This window comes from Aphis gossypii, chromosome 3 (assembly GCF_020184175.1).
Source record: "Aphis gossypii isolate Hap1 chromosome 3, ASM2018417v2, whole genome shotgun sequence".
NCBI lineage: Eukaryota > Metazoa > Arthropoda > Insecta > Hemiptera > Aphididae > Aphis > Aphis gossypii.
This window is the reverse complement of record NC_065532.1, coordinates 24,927,576-24,946,889: the sequence shown is the minus strand read 5'-3', so window position 1 is coordinate 24,946,889 and position 19,314 is coordinate 24,927,576. Positions and strand designations below refer to the sequence as shown.

At 26.2% G+C, this 19,314-nt stretch overlaps 2 protein-coding genes across 4 annotated transcripts in view; both read left to right on the top strand.

Annotated features, from left to right (window-relative positions):
* The first annotated feature begins 38 nt into the window (after positions 1–38).
* LOC114127621 (translation initiation factor eIF-2B subunit gamma) lies at positions 39–4,295 on the top strand. 3 transcript variants are annotated; one of them, XR_007604702.1, is made up of 9 exons: positions 39–598; positions 1,529–1,683; positions 1,782–1,950; positions 2,165–2,360; positions 2,437–2,731; positions 2,789–3,015; positions 3,331–3,486; positions 3,557–3,660; positions 4,146–4,190. XR_007604702.1 is itself a non-coding variant. In XM_027991910.2 (8 exons), the coding sequence occupies exons 1-8, from the start codon at positions 439–441 to the stop codon at positions 4,196–4,198; spliced, it is 1,359 nt and encodes a 452-aa protein (XP_027847711.2). In that variant the 5' UTR covers positions 43–438; the 3' UTR covers positions 4,199–4,295. The 3 variants fall into 3 exon arrangements, 1 of the variants encoding a protein (XP_027847711.2); XR_003592696.2 differs by having other exon boundaries at positions 3,326–3,486; XM_027991910.2 differs by lacking the exon at positions 3,331–3,486 and having other exon boundaries at positions 43–598; positions 4,146–4,295.
* Positions 4,296–16,509: 12,214 nt separating this feature from the next.
* The window catches only part of LOC114127622 (uncharacterized), a 49,746-nt gene continuing 46,941 nt past the window's right edge, over positions 16,510–19,314 (top strand). The window contains exon 1 of the mRNA XM_050203470.1: positions 16,510–17,229. The gene's annotated coding sequence lies outside the window, so the exon portion shown is untranslated. The remainder of the gene's footprint in view (positions 17,230–19,314) is intronic.

Genomic DNA, 19,314 nt, shown 5'->3' with positions numbered 1-19,314 from the left:
ATGGCCGCACTGGCCAATGCTGAGGTGACTGACTGATGGCTGGATCGTAAGTTTTCCAGTTCCAGACGTTCTAGTATTCCAGTAGTCAGCTGCTGACTGACCCGACTGGACTGGACCGACTGGTTCCTTTCACTCACGCTTCGCAGTCATATTAATTAGTTATCCTGTGCGTCGTTGCCTTTGCGACTGATAACGGTTATCTAAGTGTTCATTCAGCAGCAGCTGCGTTGTACATTATCATTTATCACACATTCTCCGTGGTGGGCCGACAATCAAACGACGGATTCGATTTGCTAGTAGGTATCTCGCGATTTGACTTAACGCGCGACTTTTTTAACTTCGCGCTCGTCGATAATTAAGTGTGAATTGTGACTTGTATCACCTGTGACATTATAGAGCCCTATTTTTAAGGTAGTTAATCGTCATTCGTCACTCGCCATGCAAAATTGGTTGGAGTTCCAAGCGGTCGTCATGGCCGCCGGAAAAGGGTCTCGAATACCCGAGATGACTGCTACAAAACCCAAGTGTCTGTTGCCAGTCGGCAACAAGCCAATGATATACTATCCGCTCAAGTTGCTCGAAAACGCTGGGTTTAGAGGTGAGTAGGTAATATTGTAGGCTATTGATACCTGTTGTGTGTATAAGTATATGTTGACCAGACCTATTTATAAAAAAAATACAACCACATATAATTGTAAACTGGATACCTATGTTTAATAAGACATTAAGATTTTTATAAATTGGCTTTCGCTTAATAACTTAATAACATAATAATAATTATCATATTTTAAAATATTAACCAATTAAGTTGTAGTAAATAGTTAGTTTATATAGGTATCTACATAATTGTATTCACCCTTACACAGTTAAAATTATTCAATTTCTAGTTAATTTTAAAAGAAATACTAAACCCTGGCATAAGGGAAAGTAATAACATAGGTACCTATTAATTCAAGTTGTTAAATTCATAAAATCTTGTAGGTGATTATTCATCATACACTTCCCTAAAACTATTTTCATAGGTAGTTTATATTTGATATTTTATAATATTTTTTACACCCCAACAGTTAATGAATGTTATAAATGCCATTTGGTTTCAAATTTTAAGTAAAAAACAATTGTTTATTGTTTTTACTAGTATCTGAGAGTTCTTTAATCATTGATTAACACTGTTCAACAGGTTTCTTAACACATTTATAGAAGAAAAATATAATTAATATTAGTGTATTAGATGCATGGGCGCCCATTGAGGGGGGGGCAAGATAGGGCACTTGCCCCCCCCCCTCCCCTCCGGACAAAAATATTAAAAACTTGTAGCTTAATAAATATTACCATAATATTATTATTATCTCTATTACCTTACATTTAAGAAATTTTTTCACATTGACCCCCCTCTAAAATGTTACTTATAGGCACCCATTATTAGATGACAATTTCAATTAAATGTGTCATAAAATGACTAAATTATCTTCTGTAACTTGTGTTATTTTTCTGTAGTGTCATATCATATTTTGTTATTATGTTTTAGATACAAAAATAATAGTAGCAGATAATTTTCTTGTTGATATACAAGAAGAAGTAGATCAACTTGGTTTAGAAATTAATTTGAGTTTTGTTCCGATTCAATCTGATAAGGATTGGGGTACAGCTGATTCTCTTCGACATATCTCTGATAATATCCTAGTAATTTATTATTAATATAATTAAATTAGTAAATACATGTATTATGTATTATTTAATAATTATTTAGCATATTATACATATATTTGTTTATTTTTTAGACTGATGTCATCGTTCTTAGTTGTGATTTAATTACTGATATCGATTTACACCAAGTTTTAAATGTCTACAGAAATAATAATGCGTCTTTAGTATCTTTGTATTTTTCACCATCACAAGATGAACAATGTGTTTTTACTGTACCTGGGCCTAAATCAAAGAATAAATTTGGTAAACTCATAATTTTTTATAAATTATTACTTAGTTTATTATTAGTAATCTTTATTTTACGTTTTTTAAAATAACTTCAATTTTCAAAAATCAAATTGTTTGAAATTTAATAAATTAATTATAACAACATGTAAGATAACCTTTTAATGTTAATGTATTTTTAATATTTTTCAAATGATTATTCTGAATTTAAAGTTACTTTTAAATGTTATAGAAAAAGATATTATTGGATATGATTCAAAAACATCTAGACTTTTATTAATGGCTTCAGCTTCAGATTATGAAGAAACTATGCCAATTAGTAGTGCATTACTAAATAAGTGTTCAAATTTGACTCTTTGCTCTAAATTATTAGATTCCCATATGTATATTATGAAACGTTGGCTAGTTAACTATCTCGTAAAAGACGTGTAAGTTAAATTTGTATTTATTATTTCACTTATGTAGATATAATTTTTGATTATAATTGTTAATTATTTATTTTAGTGATATTTCAACTCTTAAAGGAGAGCTACTTCCATTTGTGGTTAAAAAACAACTATCAAGACATTGTAAAAATATTACATTGAATGAAAAGTGTATAGAAGATGAAGAAGATGAAAAACCTGATATTTTTAACATATCAAAAGAATCTGATATTGAAACTAATATTCGTTCGATGTCTTGTTTTGGTAATACATATAACTTTGAAGAGATAATTAAATGTTATGCATTTGTAGCTGATTCAAATATTGGAATACGTGCAAACACTTTGTATGATTATTGTAGAATCAATAAAATAGTAAGTAATTGGTTATTATTTTATTAATATGTTATTTAATATCTCATTTATTTGTAGATTCACAAGTTAAACATAAATTTAGGGGATGAAAAAGATAAAATTTCACCAGAAGCTGAAATTTTGTCAAATCAATTTGATAAGGAAACTTGTTTTGTTGGACCTAACACTAAAATAATGGAGAAAACATCCATTAAAAGTAGCACTATTGGTTCAAGATGTACAATTAATCCAAAAACTAGAATAACTGATTGTATTTTAATGAATGGTGTTACTATTGAAGAGAGGTAATTTATCCTCTACATAATATCAGATTGTTGCCAAAAGTCATTAGTTACAGATAGTTTAGTAATTTTTATGTACAGCTGAAACTCAATTCATCATCAACTTTGAGACTGTTACAGTTGATAAAATAGATGGTTGAGTGTTAAATGTTTATACTATTTATTTATTAGTATTTCATATAAATTACAATAAAATATTAATTATTTTATTTTTGACTTCAAAAATTGAAGTATGATTTTTTTATAGTCTCTACTCCCTACACAAATTAAATTTTTGTCATAGTAATTATAATTTATAATCATATTTTGCTAGATCAGGCCTTTTGACAATTTTTTTTTCGGCTATCATTTTCGATAATCATTCAAATGCAAGCTAAAAGCTGGTTGGAATAATATAAATAACACTGGAAATGTAATATTTGGTGTATGTTAGCTATGTTCAAAGTTGCCTCTAACATGCTTAAATGAGACAGAGTATATTTTATTATGTATTAATTATAACTTATTACAATTGTAAAATTGTAAAAAAATTTTAAATTTTCAGATGTGTACTTCACAATTGTATAGTATGTCATGATGCTGTAATCAGTGCTGGCTGTGAACTTAAAGACTGTTTGATAAGCGGTAATTTTAAGGTCCCGTCTGGAGGTAACTTTATTTACTTGTTACATAATAATTTATAATTATATTGTATAGTATCTATTTAACCATTTATATTATAAGAAAACCTCATATATGGAAATAAAAGTACTGGAAAGAAACTCTTTATTGATGGCTGACCAAGTAACAACATGACTCATAATCATAAATTTAATTAATTTAGCATTGGAAAAAAAGAGAAGTATAAAGGGGTGGGATGAAGTTTAGACTCTTAGTATATGCAAATTTAGTGTTATTAGCACTATAGTAGTACACTAGTATATTTAAATAAATGCATAAATAAGATATTTTAGCATATAATGAGTTTATACCTGAGGAGAGAACTTCATCTAGAAGTTGGTGTTTATAAATTTATTAGAGTATAAGATATAACTATGTTACATATGTATAAAATAGAGACAAAACATGCAGTTGTGGTGTCCTCTTAAACCAAAAACTAATTGTTTAATTTAAAAATAATTTTTGTGTTTTAGGAAAACATTATAATGAAGTACTCACTGCTATGGAGAGACTGATGGAAATTTGAAAATGTATGAAAACAATTATCTTAATCTTCATTTAATGGTATTGCTGTGTGATATTATACATGTTTTTCTACACAATATAAATATGTTTTATTAATATTTTGTTTGTTTATTACTATCTACTATCTAGGATTTGTAATAAAAATAAAAGTAATGTGTATAAATATAAAATAGTCATCATATTACTTACATTCTTCTCAATTTTAATAAATTGTACTTAATAATGTTACAGATTTCGGCTATATCAAAGTTTATAGGTACCAATGTATTGAGTTTTTTTTTTTACATGCTAATCCATACTATTATTTTTTTAATAATTTTAATGCAACTGTAAAAGATCAAACAGCTATAACTAGATGCTCAGTCCTCAGTGTAATGTAATGCTAAAACAATAAGGCATACTATCTTCAGAATAATATAACATTTAATAACTATATTTATTTTATATGTTATATCTAATAAATTTTTAATTTTAAAGCTTTTAACTAAAAGTTGTATGTATTTATAACTACTAAGCTTTTTTACATTGGCACACATTGGGAGTATTTTATTTGTAAAGCAAAATATTTATCTCAAAAGTTATTACCTATACCAGTTATTATTTATATTTTAGTTTACCTACATTTTTTTTATTATCTAGTTAATTTAATATATATTTATATTCAAATTTTATAAACAAATTTATTAACAAAAAAATGTTAAGATGAGGTGTATAATAACACCTACAATTAAAATAAGAACCAACTGACTAGCATGCATTAGTGGTTAAAGTTAGCTTTGCCAATGCTTGTCCCACATTTCAGATGGAACCTGAGTTTCATCACTAATACATCTTAACATCTACTAAATAATTCACAAATTGTGTCACTCTTTTCGTTGTCAGGCTTTGATTTCATTAAATAATTTACAAAATACTTAGATACTCGTACACTTTCTGAGCTTAGAAATGATATACCTTAGCATTCAACTATAACCCCCTTCTATTATCGCTGTTCTTTATGGTTGATACTCAAATTATTTTGTTGAATAGTACTATTCCACGAATATTTTAGATGAAAGCAAATAGTGATATCCATGTACCTATCTTTATAACTTTATCTGAAGTCAAACAGTTATACATGTAAAATGAATAGCTTCCTTAAAGTCTATTGTTAATTACAAGTTACAACATAGGATGATGATAAAGTAATATTGTTTTGGAAACTATATTCACAAATAGATTTTATTATATTTTACCTAGATATATGATATCTCCTATTACAAATTATTGCTTGATATAACTACTATATTGACTACGTTGACTAGATTTTACTCTCTAGATCTCTTTATGACCACATCTGTGATCTGTATATAATGCAGACAAACGACCTACGTTTGTACGGTTGACTTACGAATTCTTCATTGACATAACTTTCATTTCTCAGGTGTTGCGAAGTAAGGTATCAAATTGCAATTTGTAACAAATGCTATATAGATCAGACCGCGTTCTATGTAGACTATTTGAGGTTTCCGCTTATAGCCGATGTTGTCATTCATAATCATATTTTGCGTAGGTATCCTCTTTTAAGTATAATTTTCATATAGTGGTTCCGCTTCAAAAAATATTTTTGTTTGATGTTCCCTGACTTCAAAAGTTCAAGAAACAGTGCTATAGATTCGGCAAGCCTACATTTTGTACTAAATGCTTCATCCATGACGTAAATTATTAAATAATATAATGTAATATACATATTATTATATTAAATAGGTACATGGAAATAGATGGAATAGGTACCTACGTAGAGTGTAAACTACGCAAGCAAGTATTTAATTTTGATAATTAGAGCGTTGTAGTACAAGGCACAAGTCATTAAAATAATATATGTAACACATTTTTATCCAATATTATAAAAATTAAAAACCATTTGTTCTTTAATGAGAAATATACTTACCTAGGTACCATCAATAGTATTTTTAAATTTTACCTTAAAAATTATAATTATGTTATAAATTATTGTAAAAGTAGAATTTATAATAGAATTACGATTTTATGAGATTTTAGAATATAATCAAACATCAACTCGTAATTGCTAATTCTTTATAAAAATAATTTGTTTTCTTCACATTTTAAATATAAAATGCTGTAATGATTTATATTTTCAACTTTAGGTGTATTCATAGACCTTGAGAGTTTAAGGTACTTAAGATGGGTAGGTATATTTAAAATAAATATAAGTACACATAACACATTATAGTATTTATATCTATCTATTATTTGATACAAAGGTAATGTACTAAGATAGATACATCTTATCCTGTTATAATGAAATTCACATTTAAATTCTGATTTTTGTTATTTTTTCGTGTTTCTATATCTACTTATTCAGGGCCAGATTTTGGCCCCGACATTGGTACACGTACAGGGTAAAATTATTCAATAATAATAATAATAACGTTTATTCAAATGAATAAAAATGGGCAAGTGTCCAATAGTAGGTACAGTCGTACAGATAAATATAGGTTGTACATTAGTATATAATATATTATAAATATAACAAATAATTTATATATTAATAACAAAATAGGTACGTATTAATAATCTACGCAATATGAAGATGAATTTCAGAAATCAATGGAGGCGACATGCATTAAAGGAATTCCGTGTACGAGTAAAGTGGATAAGACTGAATGAAATCTTTGCCAAATAATATTGTGCATGATTCTGTACATTCAGTTTTGTGTTCTTATCCACTGTACTCACAGTACTCAGGCACGAGATTCCTATAATGCATGTCGCCTCTATTAATTTCATGATTTCCATTGATTGCTGAAATTCATCAATTTTTATCAAGAACAAATAATAAAAAAAATATTGTTTTCTTAAATGTAAGCAAGTTAAAATACATATGTTTTATCTGGAAGTAAGAACAATAATATTTATTCGAAATACATGTAAAACTAAAAAATTAAATACTTTAAAATTAAACATACCTACCCTATTATTATTAATAATATTACCTATATGCAGTCTGTAATCCTAGGTTACCTATCTGAAACATTGTAAAATAATATATATTACTATACGAAAAAAATAATAAGTACAAAGTGAAACAAGTAAAGGAAAATCAAATTTTAAAAAAAATATTCCTAAATCAAATGTCAAAATCCTAAATAATTTTTTTTAAGTTATTTAAACATTTTTAAAATTAACAAAAATAGTATAAACACTTTTTAAACTTTTTTTTTTAAAATCAATTGATTTTTAAAAATGCAAAAATAAGTATTTAAGACATAGTAATATTTTAAATAAAATAAAATAATTATCAAATTTTCAAAAAAAAATAATTTGATACCTACTTGATGCCAAAATTCTTTGTAGAATTGAACGAAAATCAAAAATTAAATAGGAGTAGAAAAAAATATCATCTATTTTTATTAAATTAATAGGAAATTTAAATATTGTATTAGAAACAATTTCATTATTTTAAAAGGAATATAAAATATAGTTTTTTATAAAATTTTCCTTTAAAATAAATTGAAATTATTAAATTTTAATCCTTGCCATGCACCACAGCATAAAACAATTGATTAATAAAATAATAAATAGTTTGAATTCTTGGTTCCATCTTAAATCAAAACCACTAACAGCAATTAAAAAATTAAAGCCAAAATTAATGAACAGTTTTTTTCTTGAATAACTATGTGATTTGTTAATCCTTGTTAAATATTAAGTTGTCCAATTTTAATTTTGATGTACCTATTGTCCATGGAAACATTGGAAACATAAATATTGTAACTAAGTACGTTATGCATATTTTTAAATACTACATGCATTTGGATGTAATATTAAAAATAAAGATTCTAATCTAAAAAAAAATTAAGTTAATACCAAAGTTAAAAAAAATGATGATCCAGTTATATCAGTAATCTAGTTTTATATTCCGCAAATAGAAAATATGCAGAAGTTTTGAATTTAGCTCTGCTGGCGCTGCATACTGCAATGATTGGGATAAAATGTTTGTCTTAACAAAACAATGTTATTAAAAACTTTAAAACAGTTTAATAACCAAATTCTTTTGTTCTTGTAAACGTGCAGTAAAATACTATTTAATAAGTATACATTTTATAAATACTATTTTCTAAATAGTGTTACAAGTAGAAAAGTTTTAAAACCACGATCAGTTTCATAGGTACCTAATTCATCGATACAAGATTAGTAGCGGTTTTTAGGGGGGGGGGCGATTTTTTATATTATGTATTAATGAAACCCGTATCTTAATACCTAGAAAGTTATTTTTATTGATGGGTGGGGGGGTTGAAATTTTGACCACCCCCCCCCCTTGAGGTTAGATTAAAATCGCCACTGCCCGACATACCATGAAATGAGAACCTCCACATAAATAAATGATTATTTTTTTTACATCGAATCATTGAATTACCGAAGTATAAACCACAATTCTAATATAAATTAGAATTGCAATACAAATAGAAATAACAATGTTCGATCACGGTATTTTCATAAAATAATAAATACATAGTGAAATTAATGCATATCAGTGAGAACATAATTAAAAATGTATATTATATTAATAATCGATAGGTAATAATAGGAACTTGAAGAGTACTGGATAAGCACTACCTACCTACTAAATAAGGTCGGAAATTTAGTTTTGTATTTACAAAACTAGTTATAAATAAACACATATATAGGTAATAAGTTGTATAACTTGTATAGTTGTTTAACAATAAAATTAATAAAAAACAAGTTACAAACTTCGACTATCAGGTATTGCTCTTTTAAGTATTGAAAGTGACAACTTCTACTTGGGTTTATTTTAAGTGGTTGAAAAATTTACAACATCTTGAAAAATATTAATATGATCTAAGTACAATTACATTTTTCAACCATACTTTTGATTAAACTATTTTTTTATAATGAATTTTAATATACCTTCCTATTGTTAATGCTTGGAATTGAAAAATAGTAGACATTACTGATGGTTTAAGAATGGGTCCAGACTCCAGGTGTCTTTACATTTCTAAATCCGAACTGCTTGTATTTAAATTAATTATATAATAAAAGTTGTTCAGTGGTGATATAAATTAAATTTAAAAATTAAAATTAAATAAAAACTACCACTTTATGTATTAAATTTTTAAGCCGATGAAAATATTTTGAAAATGTCGGTGCATTAGAATTTAAATTAGAAATAGAATTCTAACTACCTATTAGAGCCTATTATTAAAAATTAAATTTTATATACTTAAGTATTAAAAATAATATAGTGTGGGGTGGTGCTTATAATTATACTCATATTAATATAGTATAATTTTTAACTATAATAATTACTTAGTTAAAATAATTTTATTCAAGCTATGTTTCTATCTTACAAATTTGATTTATAAAGAACTTAATGTTCCTAATTGTTATGATCTATTTGTATTGTACGTATAAATATGGTCTATTGGTCTATATATGTATAAAATTAATTTTAATGAGCATGCTATAAACAATATAAACCATAATTATGGTACTAGGTCAAAACAAAGATAAGTGTTAAGAACATAAGTGTTCTTAATTTTAATACAGTTTTTGGTTCAAAACGTCCGAGTATCTTTAATGAGTAATTACGATATTAAAATGGAAAATTTCAGTACCGTATATAGGATTTAAAAAACATATTAATTGTATACTTACCTAAAATATAATATATTTTATTATTTAATTAAATTTTTCTTAATTCAGTAATTTTGTATTGTATATATTTTTTGCTTTTAATTGTACATTTAAAATGTTAAAGTATTTTATTTTGATTGTTTTGATTATTCTATAATGCTATCGCTTGATATTGAACTCAACCTAACCGGCAACAAGCTCTGATTTTTGGTTAGAATTTTTGCAAAGTAGCCTTATGTTATGTATAAAAATATAATGTATTATATTATATTGCAAAATAAAGACATTATTATTATACATGTACCTACATATTATATTTAAATATTCAATACACATACATATAGGTACGCATAATATTGTATAGGTACATACAACGTACTATTTAAAATATTTATTCATTCACATATTATGTACGTATAGTCCGTATAGATATATAATAATGTAATATTATTGTTTAATATTGTTAAACTAAAAAAACACGTATTTACACATAGGTAGTGAAAACCTTGAGATATTGTAAAAAAAAAAAATAAGACTAATGAATTTATCCTTTCAATATTAACACAATATACTTATAAGTAAAACTGTATACCCAGGTAATTTTTAATAAATATTACATAGAACTTAAGTTGGTCAAAAAACATTTGTTTTTGCGTGAATTCGTTACTTTTAAAGTGCCTCATTTAGCAATTTAAAGAAATTATAATGAATATGACATAGCTATAATTATTGAGTTTACCTTGGACAAAAATATCTATGTATGCATACTTGAAGCATATTTGTAGTCGATACTATCGACTTCACGATACTTGCGAGAGGAGCGCATAATAATAATACCTACTTTTCGTTTTAAGAAAACGGTTACTTACCAGCGCCGGAAAATTTGTCCGCATCCATCGCGCCATCTGATATAAAACTATTTTATATCAAAATATCAATAAGCTATTTTTTCGAAATAAAAAAAAATAATAATATATCTTAGAATATTATTTTAATAAATGTTTTTCAGTTTGGAAAGATGTTATTGTATAAAATTCAGATTTAATTAAATTTCATTACTTACCTCTATATATTTCACTGTATTCCACATATAAAGTATAAATATCAAATATTTGTATTCTAGAATCAAATTTTAATTATTAATATTATAATATACATTTTATTATACTTAAGGTAATAAAATAATATTAAATTTTAATAATTAATTTATTTGTAGGTATTAAGATAACTAAAATGTGTAAATATGTAATGTTAATTGTAAACTTTAAAGCTCAATGAAAATTATTTTTATTATATTAAAAATAATGTTTTTTTTTTATATGTTCATATAATATACTTATGAGTTATGACTTTATTATAACTATAGTTATTTAAAATCAAACAATTTGTTGTATGATTATTATAATATAATTTTAATTTTGGAGTATATAATTTACTAATTAAATAAACTATTAATAATAAAGGATTTAAAGATTGAAAGTACTACCTAATGAACTATGAACACAAGAATTCTCACCTATATCTCACCTATATCTCACCTATATGTATAACAACGTAATAATATTAAAATGTTTAAGTAGGCAATGTAACGAAGTTGCAAACCTAGTATTATTGATAAACTGTGGAAAAAATCAGCGTTAAAAATAATACTATAAGTGTTGACCCAAACATAAAACCTTTTGGTTTCAAATTTCATCGATAAAACAAATCTGAACAACGCTACCTAGACAGGATTCGATCTAACCAGAGAAAATGAAACTATTTGGTGCACAAATGAGATTATCAGGGACAGTTTCCTGCACCTACAGAAACGGAGTAAAATACGTAGTGTACTTGAACCAAATTCAAATTTGAAGGAGGAGTTGAAGGCTTGAAGCGTTCATAAATGCAGTGTTGTAGCCTGAAGTAATAAATTGTATGAAGTTCACTGCATTATTTATTTTTTTAATCATTGGCGTGGTTAAAAATGATTGTTTTATACATCACATTATGTTAATTATATATTTATACATTATAATTATTCTTATATATTATATTATTATACATTATATTATATTATATTATACATTTTTACTGTAGCATTCGTAAACATAAGATTCACAATATTTTTAACGGGTTTCCACGGTTTTTCCATTTTAACTCTTTTTTTGAATGAGTGCAGTTCGATTACTACCTAATTTTTAACCGAGTGCAGTTCAACTATTACCTTTTTTCAACCCAAGTGCAATTCGACCATTTCTTTTTAGGTAATAAGTGCAATTCGACTATCCCGATAGGAGTGTGGACCTGCTGCAGTAGACCAAGTTTTACAAGAAATCTCAACATGAAAAGGGGGGAGTTATGACTAAGATAGTTTTTCTCCTTCCATTCGAAATACACGAAGATATTATCAATTTATTATAACTTCATATTATCTAATATATATAAATATATATTATATATAGAGCTCGAATTTCAAAGCATATAATAAGCGACAAAAAAGCACATCACGATTCTTTTAAAAATTCAAAAAAGAGGCATAATATATTATTTTTGAAAAGAGCAAAAGAAAAGCAAGACCAAAAATTAACATTATCTAGTTATAAAAATGAATAAAAAATTTTGAAATATTAATTTAAATTAAAATAAAAAAAAAAGAATTAATTAGTAATTTCCATGTATTCCCCTAGATTTTCAGTGGTGAAACTGACTTGTCCGACAGAACATTTTTATAAGTAGAAAACAAACTCGCTACATCCACTGAAGTGATTATTGATCGGTACTACTTCATGCAAGAGGTTTCAAATTACAACACTAATTACTAAATCTTAAATTTTGAAATGATCGATATCAATGTTATATGCATACTGACCGTATAGGTACTGGCGCAAGCTACAAGTAATTCGATAATCTATAAGTTGTATTAAACTATTTAATAAACAAGTCGATAACTTAAATAATAATAATCCAATATCTGCTTTCTGGGTTTTTACATTTATTATTAATTATTTTTTTATTACAAAAGCATAATAAACATATAAAAAATCTACAGTTGGAATAATTTAAAATAAAGCAAAAAAAAAAAAACATTTACCTATTTAAAAAAAAGCGAAAAAAAATTGGATTATCGGGAATCAGAATGACAAGAAACGAGTTTATGTATAAAAATTAGATCTCTATATCTCGTACCTATATAAAAAAAAAGTAAATACTTTAAAATCTAAACCCTAATTATATATGTCCATAATAGGTGCATAAACCTTATAATTATAATATATAACATATTAAATAATGAATCATTTATTTATTTATCATTTACAAAACAAACTGCCTTCTAGATTTTTTTTAATTATTTTGTCAAAAATTTTTTTTAACATCCAGGTGTATGTTGTTAATTTGTTATGAATGTAAAGCTTTAAAGCCCATTCAATCATGACTAAAATTAAAATAATATTCAAAATTTAAACAATTAATAATAAATAGGTATAACAAATATTTCATTAGTGAATAGGGAATATTTACCTTCTTTATAGAATTTCTTAAATATGTTTTTAATCTTTTCATACAAACTAATGCAAAAATATAAGCTAAAAAAGATACATCTCCCTTATCTCCCCTCGTAAATACGCCACTGAACATTATTATTTATTACCAATTTCATTATCTATTTTTGACTTTTGTTATTCATTCTATTCAAATGTATTTATATTTATTTATAAATATATATATATAATATGTATGTGTAATACTGTAATGTGTATTGTATAATTATTGTATTATTTAGTTATTATGCCAAAGCTGTATGCAATAAAATAAGAAAAAGTTGGTAATACGAATTAATTATGTTTACACGAAATGTTGAAAGTAATAGCTATAATAGTGGTATAGAGATTACAGCACTTAAATACCCTTTGCCATCTTGTGCCACTCTACGCCGAAAAAATTATATTATCTAATAGAGATGTAATTCTATGGTAAATTGACAAAATTGTTGTTGTTATAGAGCCGACAAGTTACCTTGTGTCCTTGTTCGATTGATAATAGTTGTATAAATATAATATTAGTACCTATGTTCAATACAAGGTGGATAATATCCAGCTTGGATCAATGATACAAAATCAATTATTATTTTGACTAAACGTATTGACATTTTAACAAAAAGATTACGTAAAGTCATCGATGGGTTTTATTAATATAAGTATATAATAAAATAATATTATTTTGGTGAAAATATTTTTTGCCAACAACATTAAACTATATTTGTTTTATCAATAACAGTCCCTAAATGTTGTGATGACAATATTATTAGCTTATACATAAATTCCCGGTAAGATGCACTATATGCCACATTGCCGCCTACTTACATTATATTTACAAAGAATAGAAATAATATCACATATGTAATATACTAATATGTCATATGGAGTGTAAACTGTAAGACATTGGTAAGTACAATCCAATATACGTACCTATTATTGTAAATTTTCTATCGTTGCTTTATATTATTTTATCCAGAACTGTAAAATGTACATTTACTCTATTAATTTAAGTATACTAAATTATAAAAATATATAGCTATAATACTACATTTATATATCTACCTACTGTAAATTTAATGGATTAATAACTATTATTTATCTATTAGGTACTACAAAAATAAATGTTTCAATCACTGTATGTAATCATGGCCAATGGCCATCAACGAATGTTGACATAAGTAGTTCATTATAAAAATAAAGAAGTATCCGCTAAACGTATTTCTTAATAAAATCATTACAGACACAGTACACTACTATAATTTGACATGCGAAAATAATACTTACTAAAAACCTGAATGGAAGTCCGAAAAGTTACGAAAGTAATACAGCTAATGTCTTTTATTATATAGTACAGTACCTATATATTAATATGTTATTATAAATTTATATCTGACAATAGTTTTATATTTTGCCCTTGACGTAGTATTGTAGCATGTATTTATAAAAAATATATACTTTAATACTTATATGAAAAACAATTTTAATAAACGTTATCGTGTTTACATTGATTAATTTTGTATTGATGGAATATGTCATAATATGTACCTATATAATATACGCACCTTATATTTTTATACTAATAGTAAATTGTTTTTTTTTCTATACGTTTAACGTTTTTATAGAATATAGATAATTGGTAATTACAATTTACAAATAATTGAAAATGACTGACTTTTTACATCATGATAAATTATAATTGTAAATAAATTAAACATAATAGTACCTAATAATAAAAGAAAATACATTATACAGTATAAGATCAGATACTGGTATACTCGTGTAATAAATGCAGCCTGACTGTAGAATGTACATAGTTAACAAAATACAAATATAATATTATGTATGTATTTATTTTACGTTTTTAAAAATAATTGGTAGGTAGGTATACTATAATATAAATATGGTTCTTTTTAAAGGGGTTGGTATATAGCCGTTTTCCGTCAAAAAACCAGATCTGTGATTTTTATTTTTATTATTGTTTCAACATAATCTTTGTTTTTACAATTTTTTTTTTATATCTCTAATTTACGGATAGCCCTTTTCTGCTAAAAACAAAAACAAAATTACGATTCTCGTTTCCTCCAAAATTTATTTTTGTGAAAAGACGTTTCCACCAATTATTACCTATTTGTAGGGAACTATGTAAAATGTAATAAAATCACATACATTCATTTTATTAAATTATAATGTATTATAAAACGGTTTTTATAAATAATAATAATGTAAGTAACAATAATAGGTACTTTGGCAAATAATATATAAAATTAATAGTTTACAATACATTAAATTCAAATGTAATTGCTATTATATGTGTTATAAACTTATAATGTACATCTATAAATATTAATATTGCTTAAAAATTGAAATCATTGGTTTCCAAACTTTTTGGAGAAAAGAGGCGAACAGAATAAGTATATTTTGAAAATTGTATCATGTTAAGTGAATATTTATATATATATTTTATTAACTATTAAAAATTTATTCAATCATAAATTTTTTTTTTTTTTACAATAGATATAGTTATTGATGAATTGGGGTAGGTAATTAGTGACTGTACAAACGCATAGTGTACACCTGAAAGAAGAATCTATCTATAATGATGGAACTTCGTGGTAGTGCTAATAACTAATACATTTATCGCTATTAGTTCTACTCAGAATTTAAAAGAATAATACAAACATTAATATATTTTGCATTTTTATACTGTCTTTATAATGCTATGTAACAATAATAAAGAAATACGAGTGCCTATGTTTCAATGAAATATTATTAAACATTAAAATCTATTGGGACGTGTTAAATTTATTAAAAAAAAAAAAAAATTAAGTACATATTTAAAATTTACCTACATTAATCGGAAGTTGTTCAATTTCTTTCTATTATAGGTATTTTCGTTGAAGGCTTTAGACTTTAGAGACAGTTCAACAGGCTGTAATATTTTTTTTTCTAAATTCACAAATTGTAAAGTACATAATATTTATTATTTTTATCGACTTATCGTATTCACCGCCGTGAGGTTGCAGCGCTGCCAACTATACACGTCTGTCGGTCCGAGACATTTTGTTCGGCCGTGTCGTGTTGACACTGGAACTGCAAGGTCCCCACCACTCGTCAGACAGTCTCTGCCACCGCCTGTTCCTCGGCAGTGTAGTGCTGTAGTGCCCGTGAACGTTGTGTGCGTGTGCGTGGTCCGTCTGTCGTGTGCATTAATCACAAACGATATTGTTATCAGAACGATATGGTAGTGCAAAGTTCGACCGTCTTCGTCGCGGGTATCGTGAAATAAAAATTAAAAGATAAAACCGACCTGTACTCGGCGCGTGTGGTCTGTTCAATCTACGTCAGTCGTTCGTTCATATTATTACATCGTCCGAAAACGATCGCGACCGTCTGTGTCGAGTGCTCTCGTGTGTTTGCCGTTTGGTGAAAATGGTAAATTAATATGAATCCGCGAGTTCAGTGCCCGTGATGTAGTGTCGAAATCCGCCGTCGTCGGTATAGTTGCTCAATTTTTTTTTTGTCATTATCGTTATGTTTTATTATTGTTGTTGTTATTATTATTATTGTGACGAGGTGAAACGACACGCGTTAGGCGTTCGCAAATTTTGATCGCACGGCCGGTGATAAAATATCTATATAGTATAATATAGTGTATTGCATTTAATTCGTGCGTGTGAATAAATTCCGATATATTTCTCGAAAGAAATATGACAACTCGCTGCTTATTAAATTTAGGAGTTGTGCAACTAAAGTGCAAGTTGCAACGGTGGCATTCATAAATAAAGTGTTTCTGTCGGTTTTCACAAATGACATCGCTAACGCATCGGACAGCACCGACAACACGACTGGAGCGAATAAGGTAAGAATTTAATTCGTTATTATATTTTCATTCTTTCGGATTGCGCTTTACTCTTGTCAAGTCAACCTGTTGTTAATTTATTTTCGGAATGGTTCGTCTTTTCCGTGGGTTTTTCTGTGGAGCATAGAGGTTTGTAGTGTAAAATACAGAAGATGATAAGGAAACTTAATACTGAAATACTGAATACCTAATGGTACTTAGTATAATAGTAGTTCGTAATCTTAGCTGACAGCAGTAAGTGTTAAGGACAGGAGTCGGTTGTGTATGCGTTATTACTTATTAGCCGTTTTTTAAGGCTTGGTGTAGGCACGGTGGTCGCACGATCAGAGACCGATTATAATTCGAGTTTCCCAAATTGTCTAATCAGTAATTATTTTATTTTATTTTCCACCGCTGTTTAGTGAAAGCTATGTGTGCGTGTGCGTACCTATCTATTATTGTTATTATTTGTATTGTTGCTTTATCATTTATCATGCATTTCATACCAATCATACCTCTGTCGTTTAACATTGGACGTAATATTTGAACAAAATGAATGGTTGTAATTTTTAATAATAATAGACAAAATATTCGGAGCTATTGCAGATAACTAGGCCAAGGATATATATATATATTATAAGTGATAATTGATAACACACAGTATTTGGATATCGTGTACTATTTTTCAGGAAACGTGTGATTTTTACAGATTTTTATGATTAAATATCATTGTATATACTATATAGGCATTAATTGTACTATTAAATTAACAGTACTTATTGCGTGATTAATAGATTTTTACTTTTAAACACCAGTTTCTAAAGCTAGGACAGCGAGAAAAACATGACTATAGTATAGGTGTATTATTTATATTTAGGTATATGACGACATTATGTATAAAAATAAGTATTTATAATATTATTTTATTAAATTATATAAATCATACATAATATCATATTATTATTATTATTTGCTGACGTAAAATACGTTTTTTATATAAGTTAGTATTTGATGCTTTGAGTGAAATGCGTGGAATATAACCCTTTGACTAAGCTTATTAATTTGGTTATAATAGTTAAATTATTTTATATTATATGTGTTAGAAAACCAAAATTTACGTATATTATTTTTGAGTTTTTTTTTAAAGAATTAAATATTTTTTAATATGGGCATTTATGATAAATGCATTCAAAGAAATACGGGCCATCTTATTGTTACCATAGTACACCTTTTGTATTTACGAAACCTTTATAATAATAATTTACATATTTACAATATATTTAATATTTATATTGTTAAACCTTTCTATGCATGAATATATTTATTATTCAGTATTAAATTATATTTGTTTTGCTGTGTGTAAAAGGTGAATTCAAAATATTTGATATCTATTTAAAATATAAGATAAAATTTGAGATAAAGTTATTGAATGCTTGATCTCAATCAACCTTCACTTTTTTTTATCTCAGAAAAAATATCAATTTAATTCCAATTAATTGTCATTACTCATTAAAAATTATTATCAAAATACTATAGTTAAATTGGTTTTATTATAGTGATAAGTACTGATAACTAATCAATAGGTATTTGATTACGTCTGGGTCGCCACAGGACCTGGTATATACGATTATACGGATAATACATAACCCGATATCCGATAACTGTACCTACGTATACTCTTTTTGAATTATATTTGTTTTATAATTACTGGTATTAAAATAAATATTATAATATATTTATACCACAAAGTAATTTTAGGTACTACTTAAAATTTTTATGAAATGTATATAATATTATAAAATAATATCTTTATTATTTGTATGTTGTATCGTGGCATAAATTTGATACTTGCAATACGATAAGTAGGTTTTGGATATTGGACTCTTAGTTGTGGTCTGTTCATATCGCAGAAAATAAACATAATTTTAACGGTATCACAACCGTATTATAATATGGTCACGTTTTGTTTAGTTTTTTCTCGTACGTTTCATTCTTGATGCCTTGTAAAAATTCAATTGTTATTACTTTTTAAAACCAATAAAAACACATTGTTTCAAAAATGAATTAGTCGGTCCATCTAGTCATGTATATAGTATATAATATATA

Bases quoted from the DNA above. Each gene is read 5' to 3' on its own strand.
- LOC114127621 (XM_027991910.2), top strand. From the start codon at position 439: ATGCAAAATTGGTTGGAGTTCCAAGCGGTCGTCATGGCCGCCGGAAAA. The intron at 599-1,528 runs GTGAGTAGGTAA...ATTATGTTTTAG, and splicing joins CGAAAACGCTGGGTTTAGAG to ATACAAAAATAATAGTAGCA. The intron at 1,684-1,781 runs GTAATTTATTAT...TTTATTTTTTAG, and splicing joins ATATCTCTGATAATATCCTA to ACTGATGTCATCGTTCTTAG.